This window comes from Numida meleagris, chromosome 12 (assembly GCF_002078875.1).
Source record: "Numida meleagris isolate 19003 breed g44 Domestic line chromosome 12, NumMel1.0, whole genome shotgun sequence".
Classification (NCBI taxonomy): Eukaryota; Metazoa; Chordata; class Aves; order Galliformes; family Numididae; genus Numida; species Numida meleagris.
The window spans coordinates 13,430,239-13,457,996 of NC_034420.1; the positions used below are offsets into that span (position 1 = coordinate 13,430,239).

Here is a 27,758-nt window from a genome sequence, read left to right on the forward strand (position 1 = left end):
TCCCTGCTGCCCTGCCTTATATAGCCCCAGAGCTGTCCCGCCTCTGGGCGGCCATTGGCTGAGCGTCGCGGCAGAGGCTCACGATTGGTCCGAGCGGCTGCCTGTCAGCTCGGGCAGGCCTGGCGCGGCCTGCGCGGAGCACTGGGAGGCCATTGTGGCTGGGGCGGCCCTGCGCGCCGGAGGAGGTGGAGGCGGCGGCGGAGGTGGCTGCGCGGCTCGCGAGCGCCGCGCCCCGTCCCGCTGGAGCCTGACCGAGAGAGGAGACGGTGAGGGAGGCCGCGAGGAGGGCGTTGCGGGCGGCGGGGCCGGAGCCGGAGCTCCTCGAGCTGAGCCGAGCCCCCCGGCCCTGTGCTGAGAGGAGTCCCCGGCTCTTCCCGCGGGCCCCGCCCGCCGAGGCGCAGCCGGGGCTGGGCCGGGCTTACCCGCCCGTCGCTGCCCCGGGCCCGGCCCTCCGGAGCGGGGGAGGCGGCCGCGGGGCCGAGCTGGGGGCCCCTTCCTTATTCTCGGCCCCGCTCTGCCCCCCGCCCTTGCCGTGCCGCATTGCTGCCCCTGCCCGGCCGCGCCCGCTGCCTCCCCTCAGCGCCCCGCGCCGGCCCTGGGAGCGCTCGGTGCCCGGCGGGGCGGGCGGGGGAAGCGCGCTGTGCCTCCGCGACAGAAATCGCACGAGTGAAGGAATTCCGTGAGCGCGCTCTCTCGGCTGTACGGCTGCTTCGTGATTTCACAGCGGAGTAACTGCACAGCAGATACACGTTTGAACTTTTCCCCTCCGTCTCCCGGCCGAGGTGCACGCAGTGTTTGCTTTCAGCGTTTGTTTAGCAGCTAAATGACACCGGGGCTGGTGGCTGTCGCTGAGATCTGCTCACTAGTAGCGTCGGCTGCTTAAAGACGGAGGTGCTTCTCAGAGAGCTGAGTGGTTAAAACCAGTTCTGGTTAATTTGCAGAGTACGTTTGTAAAGGAGAATATTCCATGTGGTTTCCCTATCTTTTCATAGGTGTGTGTGTGTGTGTGTGTTCTTTCTGTCTGCAGTGCAATTTAGCCTGAAGTTCGGTTTCTTGATGTTCATTGTGATAACATTTCTGTATCCAAAACAGCACGGGGAATGTTCCCAGCTGTTCCAACCTGTTTGCTTCAGAAGCTTTTGACGTGGAAAATATCCAGAGAATGGATCTGGTTAATAATAAGTTGCCATTTTAATAGGTGCCTTTTGCAGGCATGACTAGTGCAGTATGTACATACACTGTAGTGCAGTTGCTTTCAACCCCTAAATACTTCCTTACTGCAATTCTGTATGACAGCTAATACATTTATTGGAGGTGGGTTTGGTGCATCCGTTTTCCTCTTTTTGGTTATTTTACCTTTCATAAACTGAGGCTGAAAACCACTCGTGTAAGTGTGTGTGATCTCTTCGCACAGAGTAAAACCAGCTTTATGATTTTTAGTTTTTCCAATTGTACGAACACATTATTAAAACAAGCACAGAAGCCTGCACCTGATTTATCTGCATCTCATGCTTGCTCAAAAATAGAAGAATATCTTGAAACACTGTGGTTGAGTAGCATGCCCTTATCGATACGCAGAAGTATGTTTGCTGACCGTCCCATGAATGAATGACTTCCAAATTCAGCACTGCTTCTGTTTGCTGCAGCTAGGAAGTCATAAATGAAAATGTGTATTTCCGAAATGGAAGTAATGCCAACTTCCAAAAGATTCCTGCATGGGAGAAGTGTAGGATATGTTGTGTACCTGCTGGGAAAGTGATGAATCAAGTTCTTGCTGGTAGCAGAGTAACAGCTCATGTTTAAGAAACTTGTCAGATGTACTTTTCCTCTTGAACAGTGGGCAGTGTTCTTATTCAAGGGGTTTAGCCCCAGAACAGACTCTGAGCCTTAAATCATGTGAATAGCTACAGTCTCATGGCATTTAGTTTTACGTGAGTGTGTATGTCTGAAGTAACCTAAGTCCTGCTGTTCCCGCAGCGTGCAGCCCAGGCAGAAGCTGGGGCTCAGGAGGTGCAGGGCGCTCAGCACAGTGAGCTCCAGAGGATGGCTGAATACATCGAGCTTGTGTGTTGCGAGTCACAAATCCCTCTTTGGGTCCTGTCTAAAGAGCTTACCCTGATCTTTAAACTGTTTTCAAGTGGTGACTTTGTACAGTCAAGATTTCTTAAAGTGAGCGTTCTCTGGTTCAGGATCACTACCTTTTCCCTCTGCTTCTTTATCACTTACAGAACAGCAGTGATCTCCATTAACCCGTGAAGAGGTACAGCATAGTTCCCACATAACTAACGAGTCTAACTTGATTTCCAACATAATAAACATCTACGCTTTTTTCCCCCTCCCTAAGCCCTTTTGAGAGATAGAATCTTGACCTTTTCCTTAGACTTGTCTTTACAGCTGTGCAGTCTTCCAGCATTTGGAGATGTACTGAAAATACCGGGGCTGCTCAGGGGTTGTTAATCACAAAAAGTGATGCATCGGTGTCTATAGCTCTGGAGTGATAAAAGATGGGAAGGAAGAGTGGGTTAGTTCCTTACTGTCTAAATAGCTGCTGGAGATGTCCAGATTATCTGCTTTATAAAACGCTGCTTAGATTTTTGAGATACTAGAAATTAAAGAGGACTCTAGATATTTCTTGAGAATGCCTTAAGACTAACCATTCCCATTTTGACCTTAGTCTCTGTTAGGATTTGCAGCTTTTTGCCTGTTTTCCTCATACGTTTCCCGTGTTCCTGTGCTCAGGCCATGGAGAAGACGCTGATCCATCCTGCTTCCACCTGGGAAGGGAGAGGCCTGAATTCTAATTCCTGAAGCTACTGGAAGCCACTCATGTGGCTGTGCGCCCTTCCAGGGTGTGCTTCTGAGTTGCTGTCGAGGTTCTTCTGCTTTGCATGAGCCCACCAATGTTCTGTAGCCTGGTGAAGAGGGAGAGAATAACTGCTCTTTCTTTAGCTACCAGTGGTGTAGTACGGCCGGGTGGTTACAGCAGCTGCTTAGAGGGGAGTTGATCTGCTTTCATTTCCTGTTTCAAGGAACTCTTGGCTGTGCAATTTAGTCTGGGCTGTAATGACACTATCTGTCATGCTGCATGTGAAATTAAAAATTGGAGAATTTCTCAGAGACCTCTTTGGTTATCACTGAGGTAATAGTCTTGTAAGGCTTGGAGGGGAGATGGATGCCCGGGAAAGCGAGGTCTGTGCTGTTGCTACTGTAGCACTTCGGAATTGAAGAAGTGTAGTCCATTACCTTGATCTCAGATGTAATTACCTACATCTAATTCATTACAGACAGACGTTAGTGTAGCACCAACATCCAGTGAGGGAGAGCCCGTAACTTCCTCAGGGAATCTTCTCTAGCACCACGCCACTTCTGCCTTTACAAACTGGACTTTGTTTCTCCTTCCCTTTCCTTCACGTCTTCTGAAACGTCTAATCAAAGTCTTTGTAGCTCGTTGCTAATCACCACATCTATTGTGTTCATACATTATTTCATTCCTCCTTTCTTTGGTCTTTTGTGCACTTCCTCCTCCTGCCTGTTTCCAGTAAGTAACTCAGTTAACGAGATGTCTTTTCCTCCTAGGCCTTACTCCTTGCTGCCCTCTGGATTCAGTCTTTCTGAAAGTCCAGTTACAGGTTTGAGAGCAGGGCAGATGAGAACCGTCTGGGAGAGGTGAACTGCAGTGTAACTTCCTGGATGGAATTGCTTTTTGCCTGCAGTTTGCTTTTCCCTTCATTAAAGGGGATTGTTAACATAAAAGCGAAACAATCCCCAAGCACTGTAACGCATTTGGGATGAGACTTACTGTTACAGCATGGCCGGGTCTTTCAGACTTTAGTACCAGCTCTCTTAATTCTTGCAGGACTTGAAGTACACTAACTGGTAGCATGGGATGTTGGTATATATTTAAGACAGGAGGAAGGAGGGTGGGTGTGACAGCAGTAACTCAAAGTTAGGGAAGTTCTGAGTCCTGGAGTCTCCTTCAAGGAGGAGAGAGTTGTTGCCTGAGGGCATTGTTGTTTGTTTTCACAGTAGTTTCCTTAGCTGCTTTTTGTTTTAGGGATTGGAATGGAAAAGTGTTTGCTTACAGCTGGGAATGGTTTGATTATGTGTTGTCTCATCTGCAGGGGTTTTTCATTAGCAGCAGTTGTACGTGAAGCTGAAATAAGGCTTATTTAATAGTATGCTATTGAAAAATTCATACGTGTTAAAATATGCATAATCTATTTTCCGTCTTGTCTACCTCGAATTACTCAAAATGAACATTTGTTTTCTTTTTTCTTCAAGATCTTGAAGCCTGTACCAGGTCCTTGAGAGAGAAAACTACATGACACTACACCATGAGTGACAGTAAATGCGATAGTCAGTTTTACAGTGTTCAAGTTGCAGATTCAACATTCACCGTACTAAAACGTTATCAGCAATTGAAGCCCATAGGATCAGGGGCACAGGGCATTGTTTGGTGAGTAAAAAATACTTTATTTAAGCATAAAAAGCTCTAAATGCATAACAAAATATGAATGTGTTCCTGATAGGGGTGCCAGGATGTCAAATGTTATCAAAATTGCTGAGTGCTTTGTCTCTTGCTACCGGGTTATGATGGACTAAATAGTTACTAAAATACCTGCCTGCAGTAGTTCATGTGCAAAACTAGCTTGTGTTTTGATTTTAGGGGAAAAATAATATTTGGACATAACGGCATAAATGAAGAGGGTCAACAAATTTCCTTCTCATTAACCACTTTATTTTTGTTATAGTTCTCACCTTCCCCACGTAGTTATGCTGTTACAGTGTAAGGTATGTCAATGAGATAGTGAGAGATTCTGGGTTTTACTCTTTTCTTCATCATGGCCCCCTTTCTTCCCCCCCTTTTATTCCCAGTCACTCCTGTCCATTTCTAGGAGCCATCAATGCAGTGCCTTGCCGTTAAGTGGCAGGACGAGGCAAATCAGTGTCATTGTCACTCCATGGATTAACCAGGAAGGGATGCTGTGAGGGGCTGGGCTGGCTGTCTCTTCCTTGCTGTGTCACCTCAGCTATGTGTCCAGCCTCCACTGGCCCAGGACCTGAGAGTCGTTAGTCTGATCCTGAACCTTAGTCTCTTGTATGGCACCACACCTCTGGGCCAGCTAAAGGTAAACACTTTCAAATGTTTTTTAGACTGCAGCAATCCATTCCGCACCACTTACTGCCAGCCCTTATTTTGTTGGGCAAAACTTACTTGGTAACAAGCAGCAATTCTTATCCATGCGGTTTAACAATTCCGTACACGAGGGAGCAAACAGATATACTTAGGAACTCTCTAATATCAGGCTTAATCAGAACAGCATGGTGGGTTGTTCATGCTTTAAATCCAGTCTGCGGTTTCTGTCTGTCTATAAATTCTGCAGAGTAAGTGTGATGACTCATATTGCGAGCAGCTCTTTCTACAGCACCTGCCCATGACTTTCTGGCTTTTTCAAAACCTTGAAAAATATTTTATACTTAGGAAAAGAGTGCTCATAGATGAAAAATAAGTGAGATGAGAACGCCGTATTTCATTCTTCTTCAGTTGAGTGAGGAATGGATAGGTGTGCTAGGTCTTGGTATTAGTGCTTGTGTGAGCATTAGTGTAGGGCAGACATGTTCTAGGTATAAATATTGTTAATGTTACGCTCATTCTAGATTGCATGCAGGAATTTAGGGTGGTTGTAATTGCTTCTCCTTTCGTTGGAAGTAGTGCATTTCTAAACGATATGACTTAAACTAGGCGTTGCTTCAAAACAGTTGGGGTAGTGTTAAGGTCAACGTCTTGGGTGGAGAAAGGGATGATCTGATTTATTGACTTGTTTTGAGAAAACTTGATTTTTGGAACAACGGGGTAAAACGTTGCATAAATTTTCTTCATGTGAAACATCTGAAAACTGTGTCCAAGTTGAAGAAGGTGCAAAATCAAAATTTCTCTGTAAAAGTCCCTAGAATACACAGAGGGAATATGCAAAAATAAGGGTACAAAATGTAAAAATCTCACCACAGGAGGAGTGCTATCCTGTCATTTTTGGTTAGGAAAATGTCTGTGTCATTTTTGTGTTGCATAAATGAAATATGAAATGAGAACTCTAGAAAATGAAAAAGAAACTTGGTTGTTTATATAGAGTTTATTTCTGTGTTTTATATACAAAGTGTGCTTCCATACATAATTTTCCACACTTCTTCTTAAGTTGTAACATGCTCAAAACCTTAGAAACTATTTACAAATGAGAAACTGCTTGCACAGAATGATTTTCTTGAAACAATTTTTGTTTTAGACTTGGTATCAGTTTTTCCTTTCTTGCTTCGGATTTCCTATATTTAACTACTCAATCTGATTTTTCTGTTCCAACAAATTTCTCTTCTCCTTCAAGACAGCAAAGCCCTGATCTTATAAACTCATGTCAGTTTGTGTTGTCGGTAACTTTCCCTACAGTTGCACTTGAAGAAACAGTCAGGAGTTTGTTGCTATTTGCGACTCGTGTTTAGGCAGTAGGGAAAGAGTGAGTGAAGTGGAGCTGGGGAAGCAGGCATCCACAGCAGTGGCACATTGCAGTTCAAAGCAAAAGTCCTTTGCCTACAGAACCAACGCATGATTTCTCGCTGTAATTTAGGTCAGGATGTTTTGTTTATAAGTTCATCATGTACGTGGCGTCATTACTCCTAATATTAAAGAGCTGGCTCAAGAGGCAAACTTTTAAAAGTGCTGTGAAGACCTTAATAGAATTCACTGCGATCGGATTGGTGTTGCTGCTGGGTGGGAAGACTGATGTGGAGGTTCTTCAGAGACAGCAAATACACATTCCTTATTGAGAAAAAGTGTCCATCACTCTCATGTGGATAAGCAGAAAAGGAAAAGGTGCAGGTGAAGTTGTTTGTATGTGCTGGGATGGAGTCTTGACACATACCTGGTTTCTCGGATTGCAAGGGGATATCTTCCCTTAAACGTCTGTCCCACTGCTGCAGTGGTCTTGCTACTTATGACTGGCTTGAACAGCTGTTTAATGTGGACCCTGTTGGTTACTGCTTGTTTACTAATTCCTGGGTGCTGTTAAAGCCATTTTACATATAATTTTGTATGTTAATGTCTACTGAGTGAAATGCCAGTGCTTTCATCTTCCTTATTTGGGAGTTAAACAGTTTCTGATGGGTTCCTTTCCTCCCATTTTGTTTTGCATAGTTAAATAAAAAGCTTTAAATCTGAGAGTTATCGTTATCACTCAATAATAGCTTGCATGTGTCACAGAACTGAATCAAAATGAAAACTAGCAAGCCTTTAATGAAAACAATGCTGTGATTCAAATTTGGGCATCAAACCGTGCCTCCCAGAAAACAGCATCTTGTAGGTGAGCCCTGCCAAATGGTGGTGGTACCTTTTCCAGTAGGGAAGGCAGTGATTTCATGTTGGTAAACTCCGTATGATTTGAGTACTGCTGCCAGAGACGAGCTGCACTTCTTGTAAGAGTGCTGTAATATGGTGGTCCTTTATATCTGCTGCTGTACGTGTTCTGATGAGACAGGGAACGAGCTCACAAAGTGGTGGCTTTGGAAAAGACATGAGTGAGAATTCTTTCCGACCATATGAAAGTAGCATTGAATGGAAATCATGTGGGAATCCTTATTTAAAGCTGGAGAGGTAATAGAATGGAACTCCTGTGTTGTTTATGGTATGCATTTACAGGTATTTTGTCAAATTGCCTGTGTGTTAATAATGAAGACTATCCCAGCCTTAGTCTTGTTCTGGATACACACATAAAGTAAATTTCCATCTGTACCTTAAACTACAGAGGGAAAGAACAAGAACAACTGGAAAATACTACCGAATTAATGGTTGTGTTCATTTTTAAGCTGTCTTATTGCTCCCTACAATCTGTAAATCTTCTGTATTTCACCGTTCCATTGATTTTTGTTTTTGCTGAAACCAGACGATTAATTTTCTGCGAAGCACTAAAATTGCTTTGAGTTGTAAACTATCCACAAGGGTGAGAGCACTGACGCCTGCAGGACAGGTCAGATGTTGTGACTGTTCTTAAGGAAAGATAAATTTCTGCTGCAAATGTTAAATGACTGTCAGCTGCAGCGTCCAAAAAAATTCCCAAGCGTACAGACTAAGCTGGAAATACGGGCAGCTGAAACTTTTAAATGAGCTTAACATATTTTTAGATCCCTTAATTTTGAACAAAAGTCTCGAGTCAGCAGATTCTGTCTTATTTGGAGGAGGGGAGGGCACAGAAGGCTTTTCATAAGAATGTTAGTGGCTTCTGTTCAGCCTACCTTTGTTTTTTAAGGAATGTTTAGAGTCTCTTCTCATGTGTTTTTTTTCCTAAATGTAAAATGAAGTCAGTGTAAGCAGCTTAGCTGATATTTATTTCTTCAAATCTTGATTTCTTTCCGTGTTCCCATCTCCCCTTTTCCCCCCCCTTTCCCCCAAGCAGACTTCAACTTAAGCTGTTTGTCTTTGACAACTTCCAGTGCTGCGTTCGATACAGTCCTTGGAATAAACGTCGCTGTGAAGAAGTTGAGTCGTCCTTTTCAGAATCAAACCCACGCAAAAAGAGCTTACAGAGAGCTTGTTCTTTTAAAATGTGTCAATCACAAAAACGTAAGTCTGCCTTTGTATTTCCCTCTCTCGTTCTCTCATCCCTAAAAAGCTCAAGATTTGCTCTCTTGCAAATCTTTAACCAAAGTAGTGGAAAAAAATGGTGAGAGAAACCGGAAAAATGTGCAGTGGGTTATACAGTTGTTCACAATGTGTGGTTCAGCTCTTGGGTGAGCTGTTTGGAGGATGAAGTGCCAAGAATAGGAGGCTTTTGTTGCAGTGTCGGTATGGGTTTACCATCAGTGCAGACTTTAAAGATGGTTTTGCCGTGCTGCATTTGCCTTTTTATGCCCGACTGCAGCAAAGCCTGTTTGGCACTGGGTTTGGTTGTGGGCTTGGCTCTTCCAGCTGCTCTGTAGTTATATTTTCTTGAGTTTATGCAAGGATTTTATTAAATATAATGTTTAATTGGTGGATTTGGAGGGTGGAGCAGTGCAGCTTAAAAAACTTACCGATAAACAGATGTGAAATGCAGACATACTACGTGCATACAAGGTCACTGAACCTTCTCAGACACTAAGCCATAATATCAGTACAAGAATATAAGGATCACAGTGCGTTGCGTTGTGATGCCAACATGGAGTAGAAACAATGCTGATTGTGGAAGTGTAGTACTTGAGTGTCAAAATTGCTGGAGTGGAGTAATCCACCAGGGCTGCTGAATTGAGCTTTTGGTGAAGTCTGGAAGTAGCAGAAAAAAAGCAAGGTTGTAATTAAAGATGGCAATAGAGTAACAGTAGCAGTTCTTTTAGAAATAGTGTGTAACAGGGTAAGTTGAATGGGATGGCATCGGACACCTCTGCACTTGTTGAACAGTCGTGGTTAAAATTTCTTGCACAATACGTGATTTAAAATAGGAGATAATTGTTTATGTGGGGGGGAAAAGGGATACATGAAGGACATGGGTGTCATATAACTTGGGGAAATAAAGAGTTTCTGCCCTACCTTAGTCCCTTCAGCACATGTGCTACAGTTTTCAACAGTAACTGAAACAACAGTTCTTCGGTGTGAGTTAAGTGAAACCAAGTAATATTAAATTGTGTATAGTACCAGTGTGCATTTGGTTTTGAATCATAATTTCTGTAATAATTGGATTTTTACTTGAATTAAAGCTGAAGGTTCTTTTTTTCTTTATAGATAATTAGTTTATTAAACGTATTTACACCACAGAAGTCACTAGAAGAATTTCAGGATGTGTAAGTACTAGACTTTTGTTTTCATTTTCCTGACAGATATGAATCTAAGCCATAGCAGTGTAGCTCCACTATCTCACACACTTTATGCTTTGAAAGTAAAGAATTAAAGTCTAAGTTTAAGCTTTAGTTACTCTTTCTTGATGCTTCTGAAATAAATTGAGAAATAAAGTTGTTTCACTACAAACAGAAAATGGAAGTGGGAAATAGTTATTTCCCTCTTATCCTTTTGTTTATCTATTTATGATATTTTGCTGATAGTACGTGCATCTACTTTGTGTGCATTGTCTTTTTTTCACATGGGTTGCTTCAGGATAATAGCTCGATCTGGACAACCTGATGCAGTGTGGGTGGTGGTTTGGTTGGTTGGTTGGTTTTTTCTTGCCATACAAATCACATTTGTACCACAGTGTCTTTGGCCTCAATTTAGAGCTGAATATATCCATATTTTATGCCAGCTAAATCAATCAAGCTAGATAAGATTCATGGTGATTTAATTTTGGGGTATTCGTACATTGCAGTGAATGACCCTAATTCTGAAATTGTGGTAATACATGTTATTTTCTTAAAATCATAAGCTTTCTCAATGTTTTTATGACCTCTTAATGTTTTCTTATGCTTCAGATATTTGGTTATGGAGCTGATGGATGCCAATTTGTGCCAAGTTATTCATATGGAATTGGATCACGAAAGAATGTCTTATCTCCTTTACCAGATGCTATGTGGCATCAAACATCTCCACTCAGCTGGTATCATCCACAGAGTAGGTAGTATTAGATCATTACTGATATTCTTTATGAATGCAGGTGTTCTTGTGAACCTGGGGGGAGGTAGGCAGGGCACTGCTGTTTCGTACGTTCTTATTCTTTCATTCATACTAATACTAAACCTGGAGATTTTCTGATTTGAAGATGAAGACCAGTGTATCGTTAACAGATCTTCAAACAGATTGGTTCTGTGGATTTAACTGATGCTGAACTGATTAACTCATAAAACATGAGCAACCGTGTACCTTCCAAATTACTAAAGAATGAGTCTTTCAAATTTAATATTTAACTCTTAAAAGTTATATTACTGCATGGTTGTTCAGATCTTTAAAGTCCTGAGCGTACTTCATGCAACTCTGATTCTGGTTTTCTGCAGCTGCTCTTTGTATTTTCTGTGACCGGTCAGTCTACTTGACAGTCATGCTTGTTTTTTGTTCCTTTCCTGTTCTTCTTTTCCCCTATTTCCTGGACGCACCTTTTAAATTTCCTCTGCCTGGTAGTTGAAAAATTCAATCTGCTTCTAGTCTAATGTGCTTTTTTTTTCTTCATGTTCAATCCATAAACGTAATTGAGAACCTGTGTAAATTGCAACAAATCTTCTTTACCTTGCTGAAAAAAATCTATCGTTGTGTATAGTTAGCATGTGTAAGAGACTGAAGGGGAGGGCTGGAACTCCGGCTGAACTCCACCTGACTTGTTGGCTGTGATTTGAAGCTAAAGGGGAGACAAAGTGTTTGCTGAGAAATTTGAACCCATTGGAGCTAACAGAGCAGTTGGACAGAACTGATGCTGGCTGAATATGGAAATTGGCCATTGGAGGAACCAAACTGGGACTAGCTAAACAAAGGCAAAAAGTTTATTTAAATAGAGAGGCTAAAGTGGATTGTATTGGGTTAGTCTGGGACCAAACCAAAAAGACCTATCAAGCCCCTGAGTGGAAACTCTGGATTAGATGAGAGACTGGATTTTGGAAAGAAGCTGGGCTAGGAAAGGAACAGAAGTTGGATAGCTCAAAGGAATATGTCTAGGGATGACTTAAAAGAGTCTGTGACTAAACAGAGCTTGAAATAATGTATGTGACACCAACCTCTGTTATTAATAGATGAATATTGAAATCTGATATGCTTCACATGGCCCAGCATTATAACAAGATGAGATAACAAATTTCACTGCCAACTACTGTAAATAATTATTCAGTTATTTCAAGAGAAAAGTCTGAGCAGAAGATAAGAAACTGCAAGCAAACTGATTAAATACCATTCTGCAAAAATTTGTTGCTTTCCTATTTGCATGTCCCTGCCTCTCTTAAGAAAAGGAAGTTCTGTACCTGAAAGCATAGTTCATGTGGTTGAAACTACGTCAAACACTTGAGCAGAATTAAAATGTACGTCTGTAATTCAAATTCTTGTGAATGTAAATGAATGTAACACTGCTAATGTGAGGTGAACTGGCGGCATTACTGACTTTAGGGAGGGGGTGTATTATTCAGCATGTTGATCCTTCCTTATCTGCACTAATTTCTTGATAGGATTTGAAGCCCAGCAACATAGTAGTAAAATCAGATTGTACACTTAAAATCCTTGATTTTGGCCTGGCAAGAACAGCGTGTACTAATTTTATGATGACTCCATATGTAGTAACACGATATTACAGAGCACCAGAGGTTATCCTTGGAATGGGATATAAAGAGAATGGTAAGTTACTGGAGTAATGCTTTAAATTGTTTGTCTAAAGTATTTGTGTCTCTGAACGTAACAGCTTTAAAAGGCCGGGACAGGGCTAGTTTCCCTCTGCTATGTCTATTTTTAATGCTAATCATGTTACTGGAGTTTATTAAAACATAAAGATAAAGTGTACAGTAGGTATTTTGTGCAGAATAAGAGTTTTGTACTGTATGCATATCTCCATTTAGCATAGACTGTTCCTGCTCCCCTGCTGCCTTACCTTTTCCTCTGTTGTCCTGTTGCCGTTTTCTTTGTCCTACCAATCTATGAGATACCTATGCTGCATGATGTTTTAGAAAACCAACTAACCAATGATCACTGTATAAATAATGAACCCTTTTATCATTGTGATTTTTACTGTGAAGCATATTTTAAGTCTGTCCCCTTTGTGTCTGTGATGACTTCATTAAAAATCTACTTCAGATTCTCCAATAAACCATGTCTTCTATTCTCCTAAATCTATATAAATAGCACTTAAGGAGGCTGGGTGTGGTAATATATATATACTGAGTTTAACATATTGAACATTCAGCCAACAAAACTACTGGCAAGGACGCTGTCCTTGACCCACATTACTGTTTTACTTGCTGATATTTACTGGCTGTGAAGTAACATGCTGCCTCCTCTGGTCTTCTAACCTTAGTACATCTTTTCACTTTTTCACTGGGGCCTGGGGGTGTCTTGCTGTTTATAAATTTAGCTGTGTGATATAAGGGACTCGCAGGACCTTGCTGAGCCACTGAAAAACTTACATTGATGCAGATGGCACTTGTACTGCTGCAAGTGCTCAGGTGGATGAGAACATTTATGGAGGCAGTTCTGGATGGGACAAAAATACTTGTCTGCACGACTAGAAATAAACAGTGTGAATTTACAAGCAAATAACTGTGATATTTAAAAAAACCTCTTTAATCTTTTGTCCTTGTTACACCTAACATATGATAGTGGATATCTGGTCTGTTGGGTGCATTATGGCAGAAATGGTCCTTCATAAAGTCCTGTTCCCAGGAAGAGATTGTATCCTTCTTCACGGTCGTTTCAGAAATGTAAACACTGATTATATTTCACAAAGTGCTGAAAACAAAATTTAGCAACAGTTAAATTAGTTGGTGTTGAAGTGATTGAAAATTCACGTTAGCAGTTTGGTTTTCCACATCGTTGTGTTTTACTGTAAATGCTAGATGTCTTCATTTTGGTTTTTTTTTTCCACACTTTTGTTCATGATACTTCATAATTTGATCATTTCATTTTTACTTTCAGTTGATATCTGGTCAGTTGGTTGCATCATGGGAGAATTGGTGAAAGGTTGTGTGATATTCCAAGGCACTGATCGTATCCTTCCCTAGTCATCCTTGAACCCCATTCCACTTCCAACAGAAACATATTCTGAGCTGTATAAAGGCATAAACCACTGTTTTCAATAATGTTGTAGTAGATCTACTGTAACATATGAAATTAGTGTCATTGACCAAATTGTTGAGCTTCCTATTTTATTTTCTTAGCAGACTATATTTATTGTAATTTGTACTGATTGAATCCATAGGATTTATATTAAGAGCTTCAGCTTTTCTAGCTTTAATAGAATGCTGGTAGGCATTACATATTTTTTCTTACTATTGTTCTTAGTAGATAAGTCTTATAAGCAGAAATCTACGAAGTTAGCTTTCACTGTGCATGGGTTTTGCTTCCTATTTGGTTGAACTTACTTTTTAATGTACGAGTTTCTGAGTTTCAGTCAGATTTCTTTTTTCTCGCTCTTTAGGATGCTGCTGTCCAGCAAGTGCTAACTGCAAGCACACTGCATGAAATCTCTTTTTCTTACTATTATTATTTAATATAAAAACAATTTTTTGAATTTTTGTTATCATTTTATGAAAACTTTATTTTGGACTTACTTTTTCTCTAAGATTATCATTCTTCTCCCTTCCCCTCCAGTATTTTTGACCCAAGTTTGTCTTGACAGAATTGTAGTTCTTTACGTGACAGAAATTGTGGGAACTTTTGTGTATTAGAAACAATAATCTGTATGCCCTCATGCCCTTCAACTTGGGAAATCTCAGTAACATATTACTGGATCAGAGACAAGCATTTACACTATACGAGGTGAATAAAAATGATCATTTAATCAAATACATACCCTTCAAATAATTTTATGTGTTTAAAAGTAACTCCCTAGAAAAAGAAATTAAAACAGTGGGCTCATTATCAAGTTTCAGATAAGGGAAAAATTGGATTTAAACCAATTTCATCCTTTATGAAAGAATAGTCTTGCAAAGCAGTAGTGTTCTAGGACTAGATATTCCAAATTGATCAGTAAATAAATAGAATGTGAACAATACAGTGCAAGGGCTGTAAGCCACAAGAAGCTGAAGGACTTGTGGTCCAAGATTTTGAAATAATATGTTGTACAATATTTTGGCTTGTCAGCAGGTAAAAGCTGGGTCCACCACTGAGAGTACCAAGTATATGTTCCTGTAATCTTTTCATAGATAGGTATATGTCTTGTTGAGGAGTATTTTAAATTTAAAGCCTCATGACACTAATCTTCAGCAGTTGATCGTTTATCAGTTAGTAGCATAAATGATTGTTAAATAAGTCTGTTTTCTACCTTTCTTCCTTTCCTATATTGTTTTACCTTTTAAAGCCTTCAGACCAACCTAACACAATTCTTCATATGTGTTACGTGTCTTTCACCTGCATGTCAGCATGGGCTATTTTGATTTATTCATGAAAAATGAAGGAAATTTTGTCTGGATCTGTTGAATATGCACGTTACCATTTGTGGTTCACTGGAGGTCAGTGAAGCTCCACCAGTCCATATTTCAAAGAGTCTCCCCCTCTATCTTATCATAATGTATTCAGGGTTTTTTTTCCTTCTGAGTCTTTCAGTTCCTTTTAATGTGAGATACTGACAGATAAGTCATGTTGTTGCCCTAAGCAGTTATCAGTCTGGAAAAATTGTAGTTGCCATTTTCTTCTAGCTGAAGAAAGCCTGTTTTGACTGCATGGGTTAAGGAGGTTGGAAGCTGCTGTGCGTGGCTGTGAGATTTTCCATTTTTTTAATTAGATTCTGATATGTCCTCATGTTTTGGTATTTAGAGCAGGGAACCAAGCTCAGTGTATTGCCTGACGATGTGCCTGTGGCTGTCTTCAGGGGAACCTGCTCTCAGCTCCAGTAGTTTGTACGTTGCTTTATGGTCAGCAGGGATTTCTTGGAGAGTTGGAGCAGAGTCCTGCTGAGATGCTGCACATCATCGGGGTGGAGGATGGGCTGAACCTGTGCCTGGCCATAGCCTGAGCTGAGGCTGGCAGTTGCTGTTGCGCTGGAGATGAAAAATGTAGAAAAAACACCCAGCGTCGATACTGGAGATGAAGTAATGGAAAGCCTAGCAGCACCAGAGAATGTTTTCAGTGCTCTTGCTATGCAGGAGGTGAAGGAAACTGTCTGACTGATGGAAAAAACATGAGGGCATCGTCAAGATTTCTTGGGAAAAGTCATGCTTTATTATTAATTGATTATAATAAAGACTCTGTTTTCAACATTTTCTCCCAGAGTTTCGCAAAGCAGACAGACACGCTGCTATGGACTAAACTGCTCTGGGTTACTTTTGACTTTGAGGTCATTAGTTGAACAGAAAGGGTAATTTTGTCTGCAGACTGCAAGGTTATTCACAGGCACCCTGCATGCTTTTCATCACCGTTAAGGTTTTCTCCCAGTTCAGTTTCTGATAACGGGCATAGCTTATTTCATATCCAAACTATATTGGGAAAAATATTTTGTCAGTTTTTTTCCCCCACGTTTTTATTACTGAAGTGGGGTAGGTCCCCTGCCCCAAAACCACCATGGAATGCACTTAAATTTGGCTGGCTGGCAAACTATGCTGCTGCCACTCAAATAATTGACATTTTCTTGAATCTGGATTGGTGGAGTTCTTGCACAAATTGCTTTTCCAACTAGGAACAAAATTTCCTGGCGTGTGTCAGAACTTGCTTTGTATGTGCTTTGTTTTAGCATGAGAGTTAATAATACTGACTTCTTAATTATTATTTTAATATTGTATTTCCATTGGAATGTATTGAATAAGCAGATACCATTTTCAATCTTTGCATCAGAAGTCTAAAGTTTTAGTGGGGAGCATATTCCTGGATGTATTTTTGGCATGCAAAGAAAAGTGTTTCTTAAACTTTAGCATTTTTTAAATATAATTCAAAGTGCAGTAAATATGCCTTGTTAAGAAATTGGTATGAGAATCAGTAGTTGGAAGTAACAGATTCTGAGCTTAGGTATGTTTGCAAGGTTTGTGGTTAGACTGCTAGAACTGCACATTCCTGTCATCAGAAAAAGTGTGAAGTGTTGATCTGAGTAAACTTACTCTATTATTAGTATTGTTGATACTGTGGAAGTAAGTGGAAGACATGCTACGTGTCATGTAGTCTTTTATGTATTTTTCCCTACCGTCAAAAATCTTCCTCGTGGTAGTTGTTAGGTGTACATCAGATGATTCACCAGCAGCCTTTCTTTTCTGTCCCCATAGCTTTTTCGTTAAGGGCATAATTACAAAATGAAGCTTCTTTTTGACTCTTCAAAAGTAGTGTTTTCAAAACTGGCCAAAAGTGATTAATTCACAGAAGACATCTGAGCCTAATAAGTTGTGCAGCATTTCTAGCCTGTCCTTATCTTACAAAACTGAAACTTTCAATTTTTGCCAGCGTAGCTTTTTGCATAGCAGTTCTAGAATGTTGTTGATTTTAGAATGAAGTTCTTGTTTTATTATTAGTTCAAGCTTTCAGCTTTTCAGATTTCTGTAAGTGGTATTTTTGTGTAGTGCAGACTTCAAATTCCGCAGCTGATTTTCCTAAAGATATGGTGCAGATATTGATCAGTGGAATAAAGTTATTGAACAACTAGGAACGCCATCAGCAGAATTCATGAAGAAACTACAGCCTACAGTGAGGAATTATGTAGAAAACAGGCCAAAATATCCTGGTATTAAATTTGAAGAGCTCTTCCCAGACTGGATATTTCCATCAGAATCTGACCGTGACAAGTTAAAAAGTAAGACAGATTTTTTTTTCTTTTCTGAAGTTACTAATTTAAAATGTTTGCAATGCATTTAATTAAAAACAACAACAACAACTAATATGTAATATCTGTATTGCAATAGGTGTTGACATAAGTTCCATACCTGTTTTTTTTTTCATTTATGATAGGTTCTGATTTTTTAATACTAGTTAAGAAATACAAAGATATTTCACTGTTCTCACTGTTCTGTTTAATTCACTTCATTCTAATGTGTTGAGTAGTGTTTGTGGCTGAAACATTTCAGAAAGTAATACTCATTGAAGTTATTTATATTTTTCTGGTTTGTATATGAATGTAATTCATGTCAGCTATACCTGCACTTTAGATGAATGACCAAAAAGTTGAAAAAATCTATTCTGTGGACAGACGGAAGGTTTTATACAAAAGAGGCTACGCCAAGTTATTTTCTTAAACTACGTTTATAGTTCAGACAAAAAAAGAAATGTCAGTCAAATGCCACTGCAACAACGAGCAGCCATTTACTACACGTTTTGAAATGTGGTTTAAGCTCAATAGTTAATGGCAAACTGTGACCTATGCAGCAGCACAAATGTTCAAAATTGAGATTGGTTTATGTCAGCTGCAGGGTTTATGTTTTGGATTACAGTAAAATAACATTGACATTAGAGGATTGTGACCTCCTTTTGAAAGAAATCTGCAACAGCGTAGGAAAGCTGCCATCTCTGTGCCTGTCCTGGCAGTGCAGCCTAATGCTGCTGGGTGTTTAGTGAGACATGGAGCTCTAGTCCTACGCTGCTGATTTAAAAACAGCGCTCAGTGAGACCTAGTTAACTCTGCAGGATTAAAAGTTAAGTATTTGCATGTCACCAGCAAATGGAACTTGTTGAAAGGCATAGAAGCTTAAGAGTATTTGTGTATGCTTTATCAGATGTTTAAAATCTGCAGCTCTTTTATGTGTATGTTCTTTTTCATTTTTACTTTCTAGCCAGTCAAGCTAGAGATTTATTATCAAAAATGCTTGTAGTAGATCCAGACAAGAGAATTTCCGTAGATGAAGCCTTACGTCATCCCTATATTACTGTTTGGTATGATCCAGCTGAAGCAGAAGCTGTAAGTTTGCATTTGAAATAAATTTTAAGATCTCAGTATAATAATTTTAAAGAATAACTTCAGTTTGGATCTAAGTACATTCTCTGAACTCATTTTTTGGTGAGTGAGAAATGCACGTAAAGCATTCAGGTTAATGTTCGAGGTGGAACCGCCTGAAGAGCTGTCGCTGAAGTGGAATTGATACAGTTTTGAAAGTAGTTGTTGATAGCTCCCTTTGTGGAAAGTGTTGCCTAGGGGGTGGTGATCTGCTGTATTTTGGGTAGTGGGCTTCATCTGAGGCCCTGCCAAACCTTACAAAAGTTAATTTTTAGTTGATGCTTTCAAACAGCATTTCAGTGGGAGGTAGAACCTAAATTCTGGAGATGTAAAATGAATGTAAATTGGAGATGTGGGGAATAGACTGCATGAGGAAGGTAACAATTGGCTAAGAAAATCATCACTTTTAGTTTTACATGCAGTGTAATAGGTAACTTACAGACTTACTTTTCTTTGTAGCCTCCACCTCAAATTTACGATGCGCAACTGGAAGAGAGGGAACATGCAATTGAAGAATGGAAAGGTAAAAAGTGAGCATGAGCAATGACATTCATTGTAATAACTTGTACTGTGAGCTGTGGGTTAATCTTGTGCCTGTGCTGGATTGTGTAACTGACTGGAACTCACTATTCAAAATATGCAGTACTGCTTGTGGTAATATGAAAATAAATTGATAATGGAAAAATGTTCTGTTTGGAATAAATATATATGTATATGTATGCTCTGCAGTAGTAAACACTTTGCTCTAGGAGAGTTGAGGGTCCTGTGTGTACCATTCCATAGAAAACTAAAACAAAATGATGGATCCTCATTACATTTAGAAGTCTGTCATATTTTATTCAGGTGCTGTGACCTAAATCTAGTTCTGACCCGTACAGTGGTACTTACAGACTGACCTATAACTATTTAATTGTACCTTTATGCATTTGTAAATAGCATGTAAATCCTTTGTGATATTAACAGTCTTTTTTCCATCTCTTCTCTTATTCCTCCTATCTTATAAGAATTAATATACAAAGAAGTAATGGATTGGGAAGAAAGAAGCAAGAATGGTGTGGTAAAAGATCAGCCCTCAGGTTAGTCATCGTTTCAGTAGTTCTGTAACTATGCTGCATAGAGTGATCTGTTGGACTAAAGGAATGAAAAAAATCCTACTTAATTCAGGTAGGCAAAAGTTCTGTTGTTACAGACAAAGATTCTGATCAGCCTTTGGAGATCCGTGGGCAGTAATTTTTCATTGTTATGAAATGAGTTGTGTGAAAACAAGTCTTAAGTCGTGGATATCAGACACACTGAACTCTCTTCTCCCCAGAAGGCTCAGTCATCAACTGAAAGAATTGATGCCATGTTACATCAGCTGTTGTGCAGGTGTATTTTATGCTGAATGCTTATTCTTGGCTTGGCATGAATGTGTACCTTTCATGCACATTTAAACATTTTTAGAGCTTTTTATTTTAACTCAGTTAATAGTATGAAGTATTTTTGCCTGCAGTTGAATCCTTGATGTTTGCCGTTGTTTTCTTGGTTCAATAATTGGAACGTTGTGCTGCAGGTTTTAAGTGTTAGGAAACTTAATGCTTGCATTTCTGCTGTTTAACGATTTGTCTATTTTCTAAGAATTTCTCTGAGGAAAATGATGTGCTCAGAGCCTAGAAGTGTGGTTATTTGTGCCTGTGATATTGTCTTGCCTCAGATTTTATTATGTTTGGTTTACTTAGCACAGATGCAGCAGTGAATAGCAACACCAGTCCTTCCCAGTCATCATCTATCAATGACATTTCATCCATGTCAACAGAGCAAACATTGGCTTCAGATACAGACAGCAGCCTTGATGCCTTGACAGGACCCCTTGAAGGATGCCGATGATCAGCCAGGATTGCAGACCTAACTTTGGAAAAGAACTCTTGCTTCCATTGGGCCTGAATTGCTTGTAAGTTAATGGAACAAAGTAGAAAAACTCCATGTTCTGCATGTTCTGCTAAAGTAATGCCTGTTTTTATGTTTACTCAGTTGTTATGAAACTGCCTGCTTAATGTTGTAGAATGAAAGCAAATCAATGTCTAAGGGACAAAAAAAATAAGTTTAGACACTATTACAATATTTTCTTTGTTTCAGCCTATTTCAGGTGAGCAGTTACAATAGACTTCTAGCCAATAACTTCTCTTGAGTGAGTTCATGCATCTTCAGTCCTAACTGGCAGGCTTTTGTGACATCAATGGTTGTTTACATTTTAGTACAGTATTGCTCATTTGTAGGTTTTTTGAATGTACAGTGTCTATGAAGTTTGTTTTAATGTGTGACTATGGCAGTTTGCATTATTTAATGACTGGGGTGTTGTGTGTAAGTGTTAACTCGCATGTTGAACACTCTCAGTACTGTGTTTAAAGGGCAGTTACTTTTCCATATAGCACTTTTTTGGGGCCTTTTCTATCTTCACTTCCCAATGGTTCTATCTTCTTGTAGAAGAGGACAACACAGTGTTCAAAGAGTATATCATACCTTCATATTTCATCAATGAATATCTGACACTTTTCTAGTTATTTAAACACGGATGGAAGATACAGTGGCTTAGTTCAGTCTTAAGGAAGGATGGGTGACTTTTTGTGAAGCTGTGCCTGTTTAAAGGAGCTGAGAGTACTAAATTGTTTTGTATTTTTTTAGCTCGAGATACTGATCCTTTAACAAAAACAGAAAAAGAAATTACATGTGTGATGCTCTTCATTCAGTGACAGGTGAATTGGAGAGACTTGCAGTCTAAGCGGCCTGAAAAAGAGCTGCATAAATGTTTTCCATTTTTTTTAATGGGTCCATTCTATCTAGTGAGTAATTAAGAAAATAAAAATATAGTAGCTTTGAATCATTTGTCAATTAATTGTTTACTTAGCAGAACTTAGCTCTAGTTCCAAATTAAGAAATCCTCTCTATTTCTGCTGGGAGAGGAAAACAATGTATTTAATACGTACATTTTCTAAATACTGTGTCAGAGGAGAGGAGATTATTTCTGTTTTAACACAGGCTTCTCAATGCAGTTTTCAGGACTGTGTAACACAAACACCACCTGTGCAATCTGTTACATTCTTAGAAAATGCTTGTGGTAGAGTAGGGCTTAAATTACCAGATACTGCACACCTGTGAATTTGTGCACAGCCCTTCAGAGTAGTATGCAGTTGTGTGAAGTTCTGCTAAAGGATCTCGTGTGTGTGTGTGTGTGTGTGATAAAACTGTATGACTGTAACAGTAACAGAGATGTGCAAGACAAGGTAAAACACTTTCTGAAAGGCACTGTATTTAGCTGATGATCCAGATACTGCTGACTTGACTATATACAGAGAACTTACAAAATGTGCTGGCATAGCTAGCTGCTGTGTTACTGAGATGTCTAGTACACTCTTGTAGAAGAAAGCTGTCCCTTGTTTCTGACTTTAAGATTTGAAAGCAGCAATTTCTTCTAATGCAAAAATGGCTTTTATGTTATAAATTGCACCCATGTGGTTTTAAATAGCTTAATTTGGAGTAGAAAAAAAAAATGAGATTTTGCTGTCCCAGAAAAGAAAAATGCGATGCAATGCTATTATGTTAACTTCAGAATGTTCTTCTGCAAGTATGATTTTATTTTTTCTAAAGAAATCTGAATTGTAGGATATTGAGGGCTTGGGTTTTTAGTTGTTGTTTGGTTTAAAACCAGTTTCTTTGGATACTGATGGTATATATGAAATATTTTTAGTGCATTTTTGTCACTGACAAAAAAAAAATATCTAAAATACCTATGACTGTATAGCAGTACAGTACAGGTTGCTGTTCTTTTGTATTTTTTTAATCACTGTTATATGTGTAAGTTAAAATTATTAAAGATGCCTATTCAAAATTACCATTAGTGATTTCAGACTAGCTGTGGTTTTTTCCCCTTCCTCTTTAGCCCATCAAAAGCTGCAACCACTATGGAATGAAACTAAAAACAAGCAAAACAGGAAAAAAAAAAAACCAACAGAAAAACTAACAGTTGAATTTCAGAAGTTAACTATGCTTTGCTGATTGTCTCTAGTAATATTTTCAACAGTTATCAATGACTTAACAGTTATCAGTGGTGTTTAGCCAGTAGTTCTTTATAAAGGGGTGACTTTCCTACAAACAATCCACGTTGGTCATCCACAGTTTCTGCCTGCCTTTTGTAGAAGGCTGCCTGAAGCCTTTGAAGAACAGTAGAATACAGCATTTTATACATGTCATGTTACACTTGACAAAAAAGCTTTTTCCTTTGTGTGAACGTGAGGGACAGAGATCTCCAGCAGTTGATTTTATCTCCTGCTCAAACAGCTGCAGAGCAAATCTGTCCCACTTACCTGCATGGTAACTGACTGGGTCTTTTCCTACTTTACACCAGAGCCATCTGTAGAAGTTACTGCAGTGCATTTTGATATCCTTGATTCACTATGGCAGTAATCTTCTGGACTTTATTTTTCAAGATGTATTTTTAGCTTTTCCAACTCAAGTTCTATTGTACTTCAGTCATCATTTTAACCTTTACTGTTTCAGAAGGTTTAATGCAACAAAGATTTTTTTCATGTCGTTTAGATACCAGATGGCCTCCAGGTCTCTTCCAACCCAAATTACTCTGTGATTCCAGTAGTTTTTTAATGATGATTTTTGTTTTTGAACACAGAACTGCCCTATCTGCATGATGTGAGCTGATATCTGACCTTCTCCTGGTATATGCTATTATCACACATGTAGTATTTGAACAAAATAAGCCCTGAGATTGAGCTTCCTTGTCAATCTTTCTGTAGGAAAAGCTGTCCCATACCTTATTTTCTTAATGGCTTCTTGTTATCGCACACTTCGAAGCTTCTAAATTCTACCAAAATATCATTGCCTATGGAGCATGCATGAGATGAAAAGTCTGTGAATATTGGGGATTTTGATCCCAGTGTCATTGAAAACCAACTGCTAGGAACCCAAATAAACATGCATTTCTCAGAGAAGACAGATAAGCAGATTATATTCAGCAAAACACATGCAGAATAGATGCATGCTGAAGTTCCCATGCTGTTCCAGTGTGCACATAGAGCCTATACACTCACTGCATGCAGACTTGAAGTATTCCTGGCTGCAGGTTAAGTTCGGTGCCACATCTGTGTAATGGCTGTGGATGCTGTGAGATCTCATCACTGGTGGAAAACGAAATGCACATGTAACTTCACAGGGGTTTGAAAGTGTAGAGAGTTTGGCGTGCAATATAATCACTTTTATTCCTAATACTAAAATCATGTATGTAAAGTGATGCAGTTGACCTTTTTTTTTTTTTTTTGCACTTTGGCATTTATAAATATTTATGTGTATTTAAAGATTAAGAATGTGTGTATACATATGCATATATATAATAGAAACCTGCTCAGTTTTGTAAACACAAATGTTGACTTTTCAGTATGAGAGACTTTGTTTAGTGTTAACACTACTGCAGTGAACATAGGCAATTTATGAAATACAACTAAAAGTTAGTGGTGGTCAACCTAGCTGCAATCTGTAATCTTAACTGCTCACCTGAAGAGAAAAAAAAAAAAAAGAGAATCTATGGCTGTTAATCAGATTCTTTACCAGAAACCTTGATAGATGTATGAACACTGAGTAGCTGACTGGCATTGCAGAAATGGAGTATGTTTTAAAGGTTTATCTGTGCTGGTATCATTTTTCCTCAAAAAAAAAAACCAACCCCAAAACCCTTAGAAAGAGAACCCTGGCATTTTGAAACCTGTAAGTGAGCTTTGAGGAAACAGTGTGATATGACAAGTTTTGTTTGTTTTAATTGAAAATGACAAAAACGCAAGAAACAAATGTTAAAATGAAGGCTTTGTCTGCACAGAGCATACACAACAAGCAAGTCCGACTGGAACCAGTGTTTGCAAACAGCTTTTGGAGCTTTGTGTTGTTTCCTGCAAGGGTTTGCGTTGTCAAAATAATGAGAATGGAACTCAGCCTAAGCTCATAATTAACTAATTCGTTGGTAAGTTTCAAAACCTGTTCAGGACCAGAGGGCTTCTGTCTCTTTAAGTCCTAGCAGAGTATATATATGTTTATTCAAAATTAAGTGGGAGGGGGGAAAAAAAAAATACCATATGTTTTATTTTTCTTTCCTAAAGGAAGGACCTCAAATGCTTAATTGCAGTGCTGGATTGGTTTCTATTTGGCTTATAGTTACAATTTTACAAATGGAATAAGATTTAGACATTCAGGATAAAACTGAGCCGCTGAGCCTCCAAGAAGGGAACGCTGCTTTGGGCAGCAGCACAGTCCCCTCAGTCAGTGTGCAATGGAGTTGAGCTGTTGAGGTGCAGACAAATCTTTCCTGAGCACAGTGCTGGTTCTGAACACAGGCTCGGTCTTGCGTGGAGCGTTTCATTTGGATTGTGACTCTTGAAATGAAAGTACCAGAGTGGGAGGGGGGGGGTAACTGATAAAACAGCCTTTGTCTGTATGTTCCACGTATGTCACATGGATTCTATCAGGGCTTGATGCTAAACGCAGTGATGCTGTATGCTGGGAGCCAAATTCTTTCCTGGGATGTATGCTGTGTAATTCCTGCTCGAAACCGGTTTTGATGCGGGGATACCTGCACCCAGATGCAGAATTTGGACTGAAGTTCCTATAGGTGAATCTAGTAACTTTGCTTTGCCACAGTGTCTTCAGTTTTGTTTTTTTTTAACACGTTCAAGGTATGACAGAAAAAAAAATGTATTCTGGCTCATTCTTTTACATATATCTTGGATTGTCTATTACATGAGTAATAGTGATGCTCTTAAAGCTTATTACACAACTTACCAAATCGGTTTTATTTTTGCCCACTGCATGCTAAAAATGTCTGGAGCTAAACTAATGTTTTACGTAAGCCATCTTTGCTCATATCAGCGTTGGAGGCAAGCGAAGAGATCGTTGATTCTGTTTGTTTTATAAAATGACTATTTTTGTAGCTAGAATTTCAGTTGTTGGTTTTCAATCCCGCAGCCTTGCTTTGTGGATGGAAATTTACCCGGGTCCGCTATTTCAAAAAATATATGTAGAACAAGTCCAGTATAAAATTAAGATAATAAAATAGTCTTCTGCAGTTTGTTACTGAAAATATGGCAAATTATTTTGGTCCAAGTATTCAAAAGAAAGTAGAGAGTATATGTGTGATTATTTAAGTTTATACTCCTTGATGCTGCTGCTTATTTTTTTGAAAAGGTGCTTGCAGTTTTGCACAACAGAAATCAGCTTTGTTAATCGTTGGGTTCGAAGCACTTTAGGGTTCTTCTAAATAAAACCAGTATATGGTGTAAGAGGGAATGACAGAAAAATATTTGATGTATTTAAATTTGGTTGCAATCGTTGCCATTCTGATAGATTTGATCAGCGTTTTCCTTTCAGTTTGAACCTGTTCTCAGAGATGCAGTATTGGAGATTTTTTTTTTTATGGGCTAAAATTTAACACGTAGTAAGAGATCATTTGAGAAACATCCCCCTGCATAAATGCGTGTAGGGTGACTTCAGCAGCAGCGTGACGACGTAGGCATCTGTTGCATAAAGTATGGCAAAGTCTTTATCCTATAGCAAGCTCAGCTAGCTACGAGCGCTGGGATTTTTTCTTAAAGCAAAAATCTTCTGTTACTGTTTGGCTCTTAATCCTAATCTAGATGTGTATACAGTGTGAGGCAGCAGCATCTGCTTACACTGGGACTCCACTGTAACAGATGCTCTGTGGATACCGTAGGAGGATGGAGCCTCCAGAGTAGTGCTCCAGCAGCCTGATCCTCTGCAGCGTGCTTGCTCAAGTGCATGCCCGTGTGTGCATTTCCAGGCTGTGTCTTTACCTCGTAGTTACTTAAGATAACAAAAGCAGAGGAGAAAGCAATCAGGTAAGAGCCACATTTTATGTCTGCTACCTGAAACAGTAGTGCTATTTGTTAGTGATAACGAGGCCGGTTTAATACCCATAACATGCGCTATTATTTTGTCTTCTAATGGGGAATAACTTTTTTTGAAGGGCCGTATGTGTCACTAGCTTTTCTATGAATTCAGATGCCTAAATTGGTGCTAATTTTTTAAAAGAAAATGTAACAGATGGTTAGCAATGTATTTGTCTGTTTTTGATACCTATATTTTCTTAAATTGTTGGCAAACCAAACTTTTTAAAAGGACTAATGTGCATTTTCAGCTTCATCAGATTTCCAAATTTTCCTAAAGTCAAGCGTTTAAAATTCCATGGTAGTTACTGCTTCTTTGGAGCCATTGTTTCAGGTGTTTTATATATTAATAAAATGAACACGATTAGAAAAGATAGCAACACATAAGTGCAATCCTGTTCTGTAAGTTCCGGGTCATGCTGGGTCCCACAGGTGGTTTCAGGAGTGTTGTGTCATCCAGAAACCTAAACTGGGGCAAATCAGAGATCCTTGCGTGCTGGTAACCCAGAACAGCGAAGCCTTCTTGGATCATTAAAATAACTTGGAGAGATGATATGATTTTTTTTTTCATCTATTTTAAAGAGAAATGGAACAAATGGAAATAATGAACTGTTTTTGTATCAGTTCAAATGTTAATTCCAGAGAATATATTCCGTGGTTTGCTCCAGAACACATGCTATTAAAGGGAATGGTAGGCTCCTTGAGTGATTTGTTAGGAAATCTGGCCTTACCTATGGTTCAAAACAGCCCCCCCAGGCTCTTGGTTCTGTGAGAACTCTGCTGGAAATGCCTTCAGGCTGTAACTCCCCTCGAAACGCTCTGTCCGTCCCCTCTGGGCCCGCTTCGGGGCCCCGTTTCCAATCGTCACGGAGTAGCATCAAGCCCTGTCACTTGTTACGGTGTTCTGATTTTATGGCCTTAATATTAGTTACGATACGGTGTATAATTTCAGAAGAAAGATGCACTTTGAAGTCTGATTCTATAAACACGTGGCCTCTTCTGCCTATGAAATTAGGCTTTGATTGTCGTGTCTCGTTCTTGATGCTTGTGCAATAGGAACATGTTCCCTTCGATGCAGTGACTATTTTGTGTGATGCTGGACTTTGTTTTCAGGATGATGGAAGGTATTTTTTGTTGTACGGACAGCAGTCATGCTTCCCTGGTTGTTTTTCTTTTTTTTTTGGAATGATTTTTTTTTAAGGGAAACTAGAATTTCATGAGGAAAGCTGCCAATAACTAGTTCTGATGTGCTAGTTACAGCCTTGTTCTGAAGCTTTTTTCTCCGAAAATCTTACCGTAAAACAGTACTAAAGCCACTGTAAAATTACAAATAAACATGTATACTTAA

At 39.4% G+C, this 27,758-nt stretch overlaps 1 protein-coding gene across 5 annotated transcripts; it reads left to right on the plus strand.

Moving 5' to 3' along the window:
- On the plus strand, positions 109 to 27,758 carry MAPK9 (mitogen-activated protein kinase 9). 5 transcript variants are annotated; one of them, XM_021410834.1, is made up of 12 exons: positions 109 to 266; positions 4,282 to 4,456; positions 8,476 to 8,605; positions 9,740 to 9,798; positions 10,420 to 10,558; positions 12,091 to 12,256; positions 13,232 to 13,303; positions 17,160 to 17,342; positions 18,316 to 18,440; positions 18,936 to 18,999; positions 19,481 to 19,552; positions 20,200 to 27,758. In XM_021410834.1, exons 2-12 carry the CDS (start codon positions 4,335 to 4,337, stop codon positions 20,340 to 20,342), a joined length of 1,275 nt encoding a protein of 424 aa, XP_021266509.1. In that variant the 5' UTR covers positions 109 to 266; positions 4,282 to 4,334; the 3' UTR covers positions 20,343 to 27,758. The 5 variants fall into 5 exon arrangements, with proteins under 5 accessions (XP_021266509.1, XP_021266510.1, XP_021266507.1 ...); XM_021410835.1 differs by lacking the exon at positions 13,232 to 13,303 and adding an exon at positions 13,547 to 13,618 and having other exon boundaries at positions 20,195 to 27,758; XM_021410832.1 differs by lacking the exon at positions 13,232 to 13,303 and adding an exon at positions 13,547 to 13,618.